The sequence below is a fragment of the Budorcas taxicolor genome, chromosome 1 (assembly GCF_023091745.1).
Source record: "Budorcas taxicolor isolate Tak-1 chromosome 1, Takin1.1, whole genome shotgun sequence".
Classification (NCBI taxonomy): Eukaryota; Metazoa; Chordata; class Mammalia; order Artiodactyla; family Bovidae; genus Budorcas; species Budorcas taxicolor.
The window spans coordinates 111,618,993-111,634,018 of NC_068910.1; the positions used below are offsets into that span (position 1 = coordinate 111,618,993).

The 15,026-nt window shown below is 37.8% G+C and overlaps 1 protein-coding gene across 1 annotated transcript in view; it reads left to right on the forward strand.

Annotated features, from left to right (window-relative positions):
• The window catches only part of ZPLD1 (zona pellucida like domain containing 1), a 51,189-nt gene extending 38,383 nt beyond the window's left edge, over positions 1 to 12,806 (forward strand). The window contains exons 8-11 of the mRNA XM_052648817.1: positions 2,885 to 3,056; positions 4,946 to 5,054; positions 11,957 to 11,986; positions 12,631 to 12,806. Coding sequence (XP_052504777.1) covers positions 2,885 to 3,056; positions 4,946 to 5,054; positions 11,957 to 11,986; positions 12,631 to 12,806 — 487 coding nt within the window. The remainder of the gene's footprint in view (positions 1 to 2,884; positions 3,057 to 4,945; positions 5,055 to 11,956; positions 11,987 to 12,630) is intronic.
• The last annotated feature ends 2,220 nt before the right edge of the window (positions 12,807 to 15,026 follow it).

Here is a 15,026-nt window from a genome sequence, read left to right on the forward strand (position 1 = left end):
ATAGAAATTTCACAATTTCTATAATAATTGCATATAATAATCTGGAATATGATCATTAGACTTCTAGTATGACTATGGTTTCAGCTTAGTTCTTTCAGTTTTCTTCTTAGAAACTATAGAGAATGAAATGGGTTCCCAAAGGACATTTTCAGTGAGATTAGGAGGAAAAGAAAATCTTCTGCTACTGCTAAGTGACTTCAGTCGTGTCCAGCTCTGTGTGACCCCATAGATGGCAGCCCACCAGGCTCCCCGGTCCCTGGGAGTCCCCAGGCAAGAACACTGGAGTGGGTTGCCATTTCCTTCTCCAATGCATGAAAGTGAAAAGTGAAAGTGAGGTTGCTCAGTAGTGTCCGACTCTGTGTGACCCCATTGACTGCAGCCTACCAGGCTCCTCTGCCTGTGGGATTTTCCAGGCAAGAGTACTGGAATGGGGTGCCATTGTCTTCGAAAACCTAGAAATTACAAAATATTTGTTAGTGTTGATAAAATTAGTTAATAAGATCAAGACATACAGTATAGGAAAAAGCTGGGAGGAAGTGGTGTGGGAAGAGATGGCAGGAGAAGTGGGGAAGAAAAGTGAATGCTGAGGGTGCCAGAGCCATAGAAGCTAGAAAGCCTGGAGAAATGCACACCTACAAGAACAGAGAATCATAAGCTAACTGAATCGAGAAAAAAATAGATGAACAAAAAATTCATAAAATACAAAAGAAAGGGGAAAATCTACAAGGAAATGAAAAGGATATGACACTACCAGCTGTTGCAGTTAATAGACACTCTAAAGTGAACTCCGGGAGATGGTGATGGACAGGGAGGCCTGGCGTGCTGTGACTGATGGGGTCGCAAAGAGTCAGACACAACTGAGAGGCTGAACTGAACTGAACTGAAAGTTATTAAGAAATATGATATTACGTGAGGCTAGACACGTAGATAAAAATTGACAATACTCAGTTGAAAATAAATCGAAAGCATGGTCATTTATTAGGTGATAGAGTGTGATAATATGCAAATCAATGGGATTGACAGAGAGTTTTAAAAACAGTGCAGGATAGTAGATAATCATAAGAAAAATAAAGTATGAGATCTGTGCTTTGCTCATTATACCATGATAAACTTTAAATGGATTATTAATTTAAATGTAAAAACTACAGCTTTAAAAGTGATGGGAGAGAAAATGCAAAGTATCATTAGAACTTTGGGGTATGGAAAATCATCTTTAGCCCACATACTAGAAGCCATAAAATGAAATATTTAAAATTAAATTATATAAAAATAAAATTTCTCAAACATATGCACACAGGCACAGACGCACACAGGCACATGCACACACCGACACACACACACAGTGAGGACTGTCCAAAGCCAAACAACAAAGTAGAACAATTCACAATTTATATAACAAACAAGGAACCACGTTTCTTAAAAACCAAGGATTTAAAGGAATCAGAAAGGAAAGGCCAATAATACAATTAAAATTTAGGCAAAGAACATAAATTTCAGATAAAGAAATACAGATGGCTCTAATATATATGAAAAATGCACATATCCATTCACACTAACAAAAAGCTGAAATAATATTATATGATGATGGTTTATTGTCCCTGTCAAATAGGGAATAATCCACAATTTTATGCGTATACTTTGTTGATGTAGCTCTGAGGGAAATTAAGTATTTTTTATACATGACTGGGGCAGTACAAAACGCAGCAACACTTAGAGAGGGCAATATGGCAAAGTCTGCTGAGCGATCCTTACAGACATATTGTGTAGATAACCCTGCACGTTTTCCAAATGATGTATTGTAAGGCTGTTCGTTATTATTTGTAAAATTCAAAAGATTTTTTTTAAAAATATAAATTTATTTTAATTGGAGGTTAATTACTTTACAATATTGTATTGGTTTTGCCATACATCAGCATGAATCCGCCACAGGTATACACATGTTCCCCATTCTGAACCCCCCTCTCTCCACCCTTCCCGTACCACCCCTCTGGGTCATCTCAGTGCACCAGCCCCAAGCATCTAGTATCATGCATTGAACCTGGACTAGCGACTCGTTTCATATATGATATTATACCTGTTTCAATGCCATTCTCCCAAATTATTCCACCCTTTCCCTCTCCCACAGAGTCCAAAAGACTGTTCTATACATCTGTTTCTCTTTTGCTGTCTCGCATACAGGGTTATTGTTACCATCTTTCTAAACTCCATATATATGCGTTAGTATACTGTATTGGTGTTTTTCTTTCTGGCTAACAAAGCAAGGGTATATACATGGGACCCAGGTTGAGTCAACTCTGGCACGTGTGCATGATGAAATAGTATACAACTGTGAGAAAAGATGAAGGAGGCTCTCTATTGATACAGAGAGATCTCTAAGTTACATTGTTCAACTTTAAAAAGGCAAGATACAAAACAACAGAGAGAGTTTGCTATGATTTGTTTAAGAAGAGGGGAACATTGAGAATATGACTTCTGTTTCTATTTGCATATGTCCTGTGAGGCTGCAGTAACATGTGAGATCATCTCAGGCAGGTTTGTGTGTGGGTGTGGAAGGGCATGGACAAGGGCAAAGATAGATGTTTTACTTTGTATATTTTATGCTGTTTTGGATTTTTCAACCTATAATAGTATGATTCCTCTAAAATTTGGCAGAAATATTGTAATCATAAACTGATTTGTTTATATTTTATGATCTGTGTCACTCCTACATATCTGTTGAGTTAGCTTATTTTCCTGTTACAAATCTGTAACATGGCATAATTTTGTTGGCTTTTAATATAATAGGCATGGGGAAAACCCTCTTAATATTGCCGAAATTAATGTACAAGTCATGGTGGATTGGTACTTTCCAGTATTAATTGTTTTCACTTTCTCTAACATGCAGCTGTGACAAAGATCCTCAAACTACCGTCATCGAAAACGGCAGAAGCCAGCGGGGCCGCTTTTCTTTCGAAGTGTTCCGATTTGTGAAACACAAGAATCAAAAAATGTCTACTGTCTTCCTGCACTGCGTTACCAAGCTATGCAGAGCTGATGACTGCCCCTTCCTCATGCCAGTAGGTTTTTGATAACTTTATTCTGAACTGCTGTATTAATCTAAGCTGAAGTTTATCAAGTGTTAGGAACTTATATCTACATAGAAGGTGAATATGCATCAGGTCAGATAGTTTGAAGTACAATTTTTTCATTCATCCAGTAAAGATGTATTGTATACCTACTTTGTGCCAAGCATTATACTGGGAATACAGAGATGCATGCATGAATTCTGAATTTAATTAGCTTATCTGTTAGAAGCATGAAATAGTCAAGGAATAAAATATGACAAAATGTTATGATGCAAAGGCAGACATAGATATGTGTTGTAGCAAAAGGCACTATTTATCATTGTGAGAGAGATGAAATAGAAGATGAGAGACTTGATCAAAGAGATGTGATTTTGAAGACAGACACTCTACACCAAAGGATCATCAAAGCACAGACACAAGAAACAGAGTAACCTGTGAACTTCCAGTCTCAGGAGGGCTACGGAGCAGATCAGAGGACGATGGGCAAGCCTGTGCTGGGGGCAGCACTGGCACTAGAAAGGTTGATTGACCAGATGGCCAGGGAACCCCTGGTGTTAAGAGTTAAAAACTATAAAAGATGTGGATCTGTACTACGTGTGTGTCAGTCACTCAGTCATGTTCGACTCTGCAATCCCATGGGCTGTAGCCCAGTAGGCTCCTCTGTCCATAGAGTTCTCCACGCAAAATTACTAGAGTGAGTAGCCATTTCCTTTCTCAGGGGATCTTCCCTATCCGAGGATTGACACCTGGGTCTGCAGCATTGCAGGCAGATTCTTTACTGTCTGAGCCACCAGGGAAGCTCATATAGCTGCCACTAAAATATACACCCGTTTACTAGTGAAGAAATAAAATTCTATTTCTGACAGGCCCCCTAGGGTCATACCAATATTAACATGGATTAAGTAATGGCAAGGGCAAGAATACCAGTTAGACAGGACTGAGTGACTGAAAAACAACAAGCTTTAAGGTGTTTATATGTGCACTCAAATTCTTTACAATCATTGATTATATTCATTTTATATCAGTTCAGTTCAGTCGCTCAGTCATGTCCGACTCTTTGCAACCCTATGAATTGCAGCACGCCAGGCCTCCCTGTCCATCACCAACTCCCGGACTTCACTCAGACTCACATCCATCAAGTCAGTGATGCCATCCAGCTATCTTATCCTCGGTCGACCCCTTCTCCTCCTGCCCCCAATCCCTCCCAGCATCAGAGTCTTTTCCAGTGAGTCAACTCTTTGCATGAGGTGGCCAAAGTACTGGAGTTTCAGCTTTAGCATCATTCCTTCCAAAGAAATCCCGGGGCTGATCTCTTCAGAATGGACTGGTGGGATCTCCTTGCAGTCCAAGGGACTCCCAAGAGTCTTCTCCAACACCACAGTTCAAAAGCATCAATTCTTCGATGCTCAGCCTTCTTCACAGTCCAACTTTCACATCCATACATGACCACAGGAAAAACCATAGCCTTGACTAGATGGACCTTAGTCAGCAAAGTAATCTCTCTGCTTTTGAATATGCTATCTAGGAGTCTGCATTTCCTTGGCTCTGTGCTGACCAATTTTTTCAGGGAAAAATTTATTAAAGGCTTGAGAGAAATAAAAGTAGAAAAGTTGGATAAACACATCTCTTTATCAGGAGAGCAGTTGATCTATGTAAATTAATGAGGCGATGCACAATTACATCAGAAGGAAATAAGAAATGTGGCCCAAGCCAGGATAGAAACACTGTAACAGTTATATGCAAAGTAATTAAATGCACAGAAGTAAATGAATAAAATTAAACATGTGGTATTTCTTCTAAAAGAATCTGCTTTCCAAATGGCCATAAAGAAACAATTTTGTGCTGGTGTGGAATTTCACTTCTTTTCATTAACTCCTTAGGTTTGTGGCCACAGAGAAAGGCGAGATGTGGGGAGGAGGACCACTGTGAGTCCCCAGAGTACTTCTGGAAACGCCATACTCTCTGCGGGCCCCATCATTACTCGTAGTGGTAAGAGTGCCCCTCTTTTTGTGTGTAGTAATAGATAGTTCCAAAATGGCTTGTTCTTTGGCTTATAAGCATAACTCAAAATAGTTCCTAAAGAGCATTAATAAACTGTGAGACAAGATAAATTGCTAGACAACTTTAATTTCATGGTAGTTTCTTGTTTATTCAACTGACTCTCAAAGGGCAATATTGTCTTTACCACATTTCCCTTCATACATACACACACTCACACACACACACACAAAATATGCTTCTGGAAATGTTTCATTTGCCCATCCAGAGCTACTCTACCTTTCCCAGCCCCTCTCTGACCTAAAACACTTATCTCTGTGAACTGCATCCATCCACTGGATGGATGCCTTGCCAGGTTTAGTTTCTGGTTGGACTAGATCAATAGGCGGCACTGTCAGAGGATGGGTGTGAGGTTCACATGGCTCCCACTAGACAACAGTCTCCATTCAACTACTCTCTCAGACTTCTGGAATCTCTCCCTTTAACCCATAGTCCTGGTAACTTGACTTTCTCTTGTGAATTCCCTCCATCTTTATAAACTGAGTGAAGTGAAAATTTCTCAGTCATGTCCTACTCTTTGTGACCCCATGGACTGTCCATGGAATTTTCCAGGCCAGAATACTGGAGTGGATAGCCTTTCCCTTCTCCAGGGGATCTTTCCAACCCAGGAATCAAATCAGGGTCTCCCACATTGCAGGCGGATTCTTTGCCAACTGAGCTATCAAGGAAGCCCCCATCTTTATAAACCATCCTATTCAGTTCAGTTCAGTCACTCAGTTGTGTCCGACTCTGTGATCCCATGAATTGCAGCACGCCAGGCCTCCCTGTCCATCACCAACTCCTGGAGTTCACCCAAACTCACGTTCATCGAGTCGGTGCTGCCATCCAGCCATCTCATCCTCTGTCGTCCCCTTCTCCTCCTGCCCTCAATCCCTCCCAGCATCAGTCTTTTCCAACGAGTCAGTTCTTCACATGAGGTGGCCAAACTATTGGAGTTTCAGCTTTAGCATCAGTCCTTCCAAAGAACACCCAGGACTGATCTCCTTTCGAATGGACTGGTTGGATCTCCTTGCAGTCCAAGGGACTCTCAAGAGTCTTCTCCAACACCACAGTTCAAAAGCATCAATTCTTCAGTGCTCAGCTTTCTTCACAGTCCAACTTTCACATCCATACATGACCACTGGAAAAACCATAGCCTTGACTAGACAAATCGTCTTATTAAATCTCCTTAAATTACCAGTTTGAATACCAATTGCTTCCATCCAGGATCCTTAATAGTGCTAAGTCACTTCAGTCGTGCCTGACTCTGTGCAACCCCATAGATGACAACCCACCAGGTTCCCCTGTCCCTGGGATTCTCCAGGCAAGAACACTGGACTGGGTTGCCATTTCCTTCTCCAATGCATGAAAGTGAAAAGTGAAAGTGAAGTTGCTCAGTAGTGTCCGACTCCTAGCGACCCCATGGACTGCAGCCTATCAGGCTCCTCCGTACATGGGGTTTGCCAAGCAAGAGTACTGGAGTGGGTTGCCATTGCCTTCTCCAATCCTGAATAGTAATAGTATGTAAATACCCCTACCAGTACACACATTTGTGCTCTTGAATCTAATGGCCACAGTTGTTTATACAATACATTCTCATATATACAATTATCTGTGCATGCATGTCCATACACATACACTTACAAACACTCTCCAAAGGGATACCGCTTTTATGGGTGTGAACCCAAAGACATCCAGAATTACTTGGATCAGGAGTCCCCCCACCTCTGCAATCTAATGCCTGATGTAGATCTGAGGTAAAGCTGATATAACAATAATAAAAATTAAGTACACAGTAAATGTATTTCTCTTGACTCAATCAGAAACCATGCTCCTACCCCAACCATGGTCCATGGAAAATTGTCTTCGATGAAACTGGTCCCTGGTGCCAAAAGTTTGGGGACTGCTGAGTTGGGTAAAACAGACATGCATTATAAACAATACACACTGAAGTCTGAAAAACTGGTTCTAGTTGAGCTTATGTCCTAATAAGATGTAGGACTTGGGATATTACTTCACTTCTCTAGGCAAATGTTTCTTTATTTCTTTATTTTTTAAATAAAAGCTTTGAAAAAGTAGACTTCCAGAGTCTATCTAACTCTATTGTTCTAAATTTGTCTAAAAAGAAAAGTGGAGTTCTGATTTGGATTATATGGTAATCATTTTTCTCTATTTTATATTAGGCATAGGCTATTATTATGTTTCAATTAGATTATCTTTACCTTTTCTCCCATACCTCCCATCCCACAATGAAAAGAAAGTTTCATCTGAAAGAGATAATTAGGCAAGAAGTCATTTGGTTCTGAAAAATCCAGATAATTTCTTTAATTGTTTACTTCTTTGTGTTTGTGTAGACATATTAGTAATTAAAAAACAAACAAACTAATAGGCCATTTAAAAAATGCATGAATTTATTAAATATAAAATTTCAAACTTAGTTCATCCTGCTTGATAATTTGGAATATTGTGAATGGTTTGAAAATGACTGGTTTGTGGTTTGTCAGAGGCCCAATTCTTATCTCTAGCTGTCAGAAATAGCTCATAGAATTATGCTGCATGGAAACTCAGTTCTTATTGCCAATAATTATGAATGCTTTTGAGTAGGCACAAGAAAAATATTCTTATTTCTACAGAGCATTTCAGTTTGTTGTAAGAAAAGAACCTTGAAAGTCACACCTCTCTGTGCATGTTGAGATGCCGGAAAGTGGATGACTTTTCTTATTAACCTCCTTGCTTCTTTATTATATGGATCAAATCAAACTAATGATAACAAATTTTAAATAATTTGCAGTTATAATATAGGGCTTCTCTAGTGGTTCAGTGGTAAAAAATCCTCCTGCAATGCAGGAGACCCAGTTTCAATCCCTGGGTTGGAAAGATTCCCTGGAGGAGGAAATGACAATCCATTTCAGTATTCTTGCCTGGAGAATCCCATGGACAGAGAAGCCTGGCAGAGTCCATAGGGTCTCAAAGAGTTGGACATGACTGAGTGACTAACACTTTCACTTTCAATATAATATAATTTTAAAAACAGATCAGAATTATTAAGATATCCAAATCTCAGTAGCAGTTTCTATTCCTACTGTAGCTAACCAGCTATCCAGGTTTATAAGTTTCATGCATATTACGTCTAGTCATCCAAAATATCTATGTTAAAACCTCAAAGAACTAATGCTTTTGATAACAGTACATCTGATGTCATGCCTGAATATCTTCCTTTCCAACTGAGACTTGTTTCCACCTCAAAGATGACATTATTTCCTAAAGCACTAAGATTGTCTCTTAATCACCTTGGTCTCTCCACTGGTACAGCCCCACAGGGTCATGTTTAAACTTCATTTCTCTCTCACTCTCTGTGGATTTATTTATCATGATTTTGATAAATAACAGTAGGATGGCCTTTATTTGGATATCACGGTGGCCTCACTACCTAGAGGACCATGTACAACAATGTTTTTGCTATAATACTATAATACACTTAAAATTGAACTGGACCCTTACAATTAAAAAAAAATTTAATTCCATGTAAACACAACTCTGGAGAAGGAAATGGCAACGTACTCTAGTATTCTTGCCTGAGAAATGCTATGGATAGAGGAGCCTGGTGGGCTATAGCACATGGGGTCACAAAAGAGTCAGACATGACTTAGCAACTAAACAACAAATGCAACTCAGAAATCAGGCTATATCCATTCACAGGCAAATTCTATAGAAATTAAATATCTAGCTTAATGACCAGGGATACCTTATTCCCTTAGTTTCACTTTATTTTTACCTTAGTTCAGGTAGAATTTCTGCAGAAATCTGTGACTTTCAAAAGCAAGTCTAATTTCAGGCATGATTTCCTTTCTTCAAAGTTCTCTGATACTTGGAAGTTTTGCTCTGTTTACTCATTGAACCACTCCTTCCCATAGACATCTGGCTTGGGTCAAGTTTAAAAAGTTGTTAAACCTCAGAACTTCCATCTTGTTTTTATTTGAATGAAATAAAATCCATTCTGATTATTTTTTACCCAACATTGTTTATCTTTTGTTAGCTGATTTAGAAAATTATATACATCCTCAGAATTCAAAATCCTCAAAGTTCATGAAATGTTCTTATTTTAGGCTCTGAAAGGCTATAGTTATTTGGTAGTCAAATGCTTATCATGGGGTACAATTCTGGAAATTTAAAGGTACAGTCACTGAAAATCAATAGTACTTAATTTTTTTTTTTAATATGAATTCCTGTGGAGAAGTCCAAGCCAAACTCTTGTTAAACTAGTGTCATTGAGTTTCATGGATAGGGAATAATTCACTCTAGCCTACTGATTTAGTCCCTCCATGGACAGCAACTCTTCTAGGAACTGGAAATAAAGCAGAGAAGAGGCCACAGTCTTTGCCCTCGGGGATCTTAGAATTCAAAGGTAGAGATGAAATGGCTACTCCTTGACACAGTGGAGAGTAAAAACTTCCAAGGTTCTCAACTTGAAATATGTGGTTCCTTTTAAAACATAGGTAATTGAAGACTTAAAAAAAAAAAAAATAGTTTGCTTGTGCTAAGAAAGGAGAATATTCATTCTGTATATAACTTTGAACAGATGTTTACGTTTTCCATCTATTTCAGCTACTTATCTGACAGAAAAACAGAGAATGACAATTTATCTGCCACTTCTGGCTTTTAAACAGCTGTGGTATTGCTGCTATCACTTTCCTGCTATGAGTCCTCAGCTAGCTATGTGTTTTTTTAAGATCTCACCAGGTTTAGATTTCCAATCTGGTTAAATTCCATAAGATGACTTTTAGTGTAGATGTGGGTAAGACCAAGTTGATGTGAGAAAAAAAACTGAAGTGTGTGGAGATAGAAAGTTCCTGGAAAATCACTACCACCTCTTTCTAGACAGAGCGTTGATTTTCCTTTTAATTGCAATGATCCTAACATTGCAGGATGCCAGGAGACAGCAGATAATAGATAACCATATTCTCTTTAACCTTATTTAGTATCAAATACAATTGCAAACAATATTCAAGTATTACACATTCTGATTTCAGCCATCTGCCAAAGGTAGGGTGCTTTCAGTTTTTCAGAGTCCTGGAACCTGCAGCTGATGTAGCTCCTTTGGCGCTTTTGTCCCCACTTGGAGATTTTGTCCACATCCAAGTCCTTGTGGGTGACAGCTGGGATGTTATTCTTACAAAAGTGCTGGTAGTAACGTAAAAGAGGAGGGGATATTCTGATTTCTTCTGTTAATCTGAAAGTGCAGAAAAGAGGTCATTACAGTCATGGAACTTTTGCTTAATTTGAGATATATACCAGGAAGCTTTTTATTCTTTAATAGAAACCTTTTAAAAAATAGCAAATAAATGTAATTCCTAAACAAAGAATAACTTTTAGAAAGGAATTTTAGAGCATTAGATATTCTCTTCCATATCCTAGTGAGGCATCTCATTTTGGGAAAGGGGCACACAGATCTTTTGGATCAATTAATCACAGTGTGCACATCCTATCTGTTTCCATGAGAAGCAGTTGTCCTTGTAGGATAGTGTTAGTTGGAGGTTAGGATTTTCCTAAACATGTCTTATAGTGAAAACTGATATTTTTTCTTTTTGTCCTATAGGAATATACTACACCATTTTAAAGAATACTGTGAATGAGTGCTCTATTTATTTTGGAAATTGTACTTCAGGATCAAACAGCAGAACCATCATTTCTGCCAACACTCATATGTTTGAAAAGAAATGCCATCAGCTGTTTTATAAACATCTCACAAGCTTCTCCCATCAATTTTCAAATATTAATCGTGGAGTTTTGTCACTTGAGATATTTATCTTTTTACTAAAAACATTCTTCACACTTGCTGGTTTATATTATTTTAGGAAAAGGACTCTGAAACTGAGCTTTTATTTAAGCATATGTTTATTTTATCATAAAGGATGTGACAGATGGAAGTTTCTTCATCTGTAAAATGGGAGTAGCAATGATATCTAAACCATATGGCAATTATGAAAATAAATGTGATAACATATGAGATAGCGCTTTGTGTACTGTGTGGCATTACACACATATTAATCGTAATAATATTTATATTCCAGAAGCAATCGCCAACTGCACACGTTTTGTGGTTCAAATAATACAGGCACATGTATACACCCACATGCTTAAACACAAATATAAAATCCACTTGTATAAGTTCAAGGGTTAATTGCTATATGATTAAAAAACAGGTAACAAAAACTGGGAAAGTAAGTGAATGTGTTCACTGCATCTGTTGTGTTTGTCAGGGAAAAGTGAAGAACCAACAGCTTCAGTCTCTTACTTAACAAATGCAAATAATTAAAACTCAAGCTGAAGAGTCGCGTTTTCCTTTCATTTAGTTATTAAGTATGAATTTATCTTCTGGGAACTTGATGTGTTTTGCAGAATATGATGGAAAAATTAGCATCACTTAAAATAGAGTGGAACTAAATAATGAATATTTCTCTATAAAAAAATAATAAATAGCAGGTTATACGGCTCTAAAAAATGTATTAATAGTAGAGGTTAACAATTACTGCCCCCACTAACCTGACTAGAGACATAATGATACAGTGAAGTCGGCAGAGAAGAATTTAGCGTAGTATGTTTTATGATTTTATTTATACACCCAGAGCAGTGTCAGAGTGTAGACATGGAGGCATGAATAGATGAAGAAATCCTGGACATGTGGAACAGGAAATGAGAAAGCAGAGAATCTAGCAGACTTTCATTACTGCCTTTCCCAAGGAGCTTGTGGATGAAGGTGAAGGGACATATAGGTAAAAAGCAATTATAGAATTAGACATTGGTAAATATTTGGAGACACAATATTACTTTTGTTTCTCTTTTCTTCCTCTCAGATGAGACACCAACCAACAATTCACAGCTTGGTAAGATAATTAACATATATTGAGAGTGAAAGTATAATTTTTAAAAATGTTAAGTAATTTTTGGTAATTAGTTGCAAAATTGTCATCAACTAAATATAATGAGTTCTGGTTTTACAAGTTTATTGCATTTTAAATAACAGTTCACTGAGAATTTCTGAACTCATATGCAATCTGTTGGTCAATTTTTATAGCATATTATAAATGAAATTTTTGGCTACTCAGGGGATACCAGGCCTCTAAATTGTACAGTCCTTTGGGCTTTCCTGGTAGCTCAGATTGTAAAGAATCTGCCTGCAATGCAGGAGACTAGGTTCAATCCCTAGGTCAGGGAGATTCCCTGGAGAAGGGAATGGCTGGCTACCCAATCCATTATTCTTACCAGGAGAATTCCATGGACAGAGGAGCCTGGCTGGCCTACAGGCCATGGAGTCACAAAGAGCTGGACATGACTGAATGACTAACACTTTTGGGTAATGAATTGAAGTCAAATAAATTGTAGCATAATCTGATCCTATTATTGTAGCATAGTCTGATGCTATTATTCTACAAGATACTGCTGACAGAGGCTTTGCAGTCATAAACTGGGATAAGTTAAGATAAATCTGATGTTGGACCTTCCTATTGAGTGTGTTTATTACTTGCAGGTTCTCCGAATGAACCTCCTTTTCAGCTGAACGCTGTCACCAGTGCCCTGATCTCAGGAATGGTCATTCTGGGAGTCATGAGCTTTTCCCTTCTTCTGTGCTCACTGGCCCTGTTACATAGGAAGGCACCCACCAGTTTGGTGTTGAATGGCATACACAACCCAGTCTTTGACTGACTGTCACAGGCCCCTGCTCTCAAGAAAGGGCTTCACTGATGCTACAGTGTGTGACTGCAGTTGAATGCCAGCCAGCATTTGATATTTGCAGGCTGGATAGAGTGTAGCTTGTTAGCATAACAATAGTGAGAGACTTTTGATAATATTACTTTTGTCACTTATGTTTATGGTCAACCCTATTTGTATGGCACCTCTGGGTATACTGACGATATGCAAACAATATTCAGGATTTAGATCTTACAAGATCTGTCATTATTTCATTTCAATTTTCTTTTGATTAATGGTTTTGGAGAGAAAAGGCCATAGAAAAAAAATTATTGCGTTTTATCCCCGAATTATCAAAAATCATTGTGATGGCACTTAGATTTGCATATATAGTCCTGAAATGAAAGTTGTTTTTTGTTTTATTCAGATAACTGCAGCTTGGGGATAGGTTTTAATTGGATTAGCCAATTTGGACACCTGAGATTTCATTTCTCATTCTATGACCTCCTACGTTTTTGGGTGATTTCCATATCTGAAAACATACATTACAAAAACAAAAATAAAAACTTGGGTAATGTATCTAACCTGGAGGGAGCATCCATTTGTGCGGCAAACAGTAAAAGTAGTTGTTAGCCTCTAAAGGATACTAAGTGACACTTGATCATTATTCATCGGTGGAAGAAGCTGTGATCAGTTTTCTCCTGGTTCAAGTGAGAACATCAGCACGTGTTCACTCTGCTCCCAGGTAAACCCCTCAGCTGCTTCTGCAGTTGTGCAACAACTGCAGATTATTCTTAATTCAGGAACCATCATGAGGGAAAACAAACAGTAATTGTGGGAGAGGACATTATCCCCACACACAAGCATAGTGTTCTTATGCGGGTTTTTAACAACCTAGGTTCCTTTGTTTCCCTAGAACAAAGAGGAAACAGGTTAAATGTGTTTTGCAGAACTTTGTTGGGGTCTCCATGGGGAAAAAATGTTCCTTTTCTTATAAATTTCTCATGTAGAGAAAACATATAATCTGGAGGAGGCCTACTTTTCCAGAAATAGTATTTTCCTCTAATAGTAGCCTACAAGAAGCATTTTATTTTTTATCAGTTTTGGAAAAAGTTTTAAAAAGCCGAATTTTAAACCTATATTCTTACGGGAAAAAAATCAACCTTTCCTTTGTCTAATTTATTCATACAGTAGAGCAAATAAAACAGCTCAGTGATAAACACCAAAACCTAGCATGTACAGCTACTAAAAGTGCTGTTTTTAACTGCAAAAACTGCTGTAGAGACTAGTTACTGTTTAATATTTGTGACCCATTATTCAGGACTCAATTTTACCAAGCACGTTTGTGATGCAAAGCACTATGCAAGTTTAGATTTGTTTCAGATGAAGTGGCTATGTGCTGAAGTTAGTAATTAAATCAGTTATCAAATCAAAAAACACTTTTTCTCCAATTTTCCTGAACAGTTCAGAAAAACGTATTTGTGTTACACTAATTAGCTGTAGAATAATAACTGCCTCAACTTTCTCTTTCAAGGAAAAGACACAATCAGAGGAGAGTGGGATCTATAAAGTCTCTGGATAATTTCTTCAATATAACAAAGTCTAAGACTTAAAAAGCCAATCTCCTCTTCCTCATGTTACTTCAAACTAACTTCAAAATGATTGAAGTAACCATTCTGAACTTTGTCTGTATTAGCAATTTATTTACTAATACAAAGGGAAAAATCTTACAAAAAAGCAGGAACCATGCTATTTATATAACCCTCCATGTACATGGATAGCATTGGAATATTCTGGTAAATCTGTTTCAGATACTGTAAATGACTTGCCATTGATCTAAGTATTAAATCCCGTGGATAGGACATTATATCATTGAAACTGGTTTGTCAGTTTGGATTTTGTGCTTTGGGGATCACTACCAATTCAGCTGTTAACGTGTTAAATTCTAGACACTGTTCTCTAAAACAGAATAATGGGCATATCAATTTGCAAGCAACTTAAATTACATATTATTTTTGCCACCTTTAATGTCACGAATGTGAGGTCCAGAGCTATAATGAGACAAACCAGTTTGCTTTAAATAACTTTATTCTTATAAACCTGCAGTTGTATGTAGCATTTAGTTATACTGAGTATTCCAGTTATTATAGTGTGAAAACCTTACAAAATATGTGCAAATATTCCTTCAGTTTTAATACCTCAAACTGTTTTTTGCACTTCAGGGGTAAGGTGTGA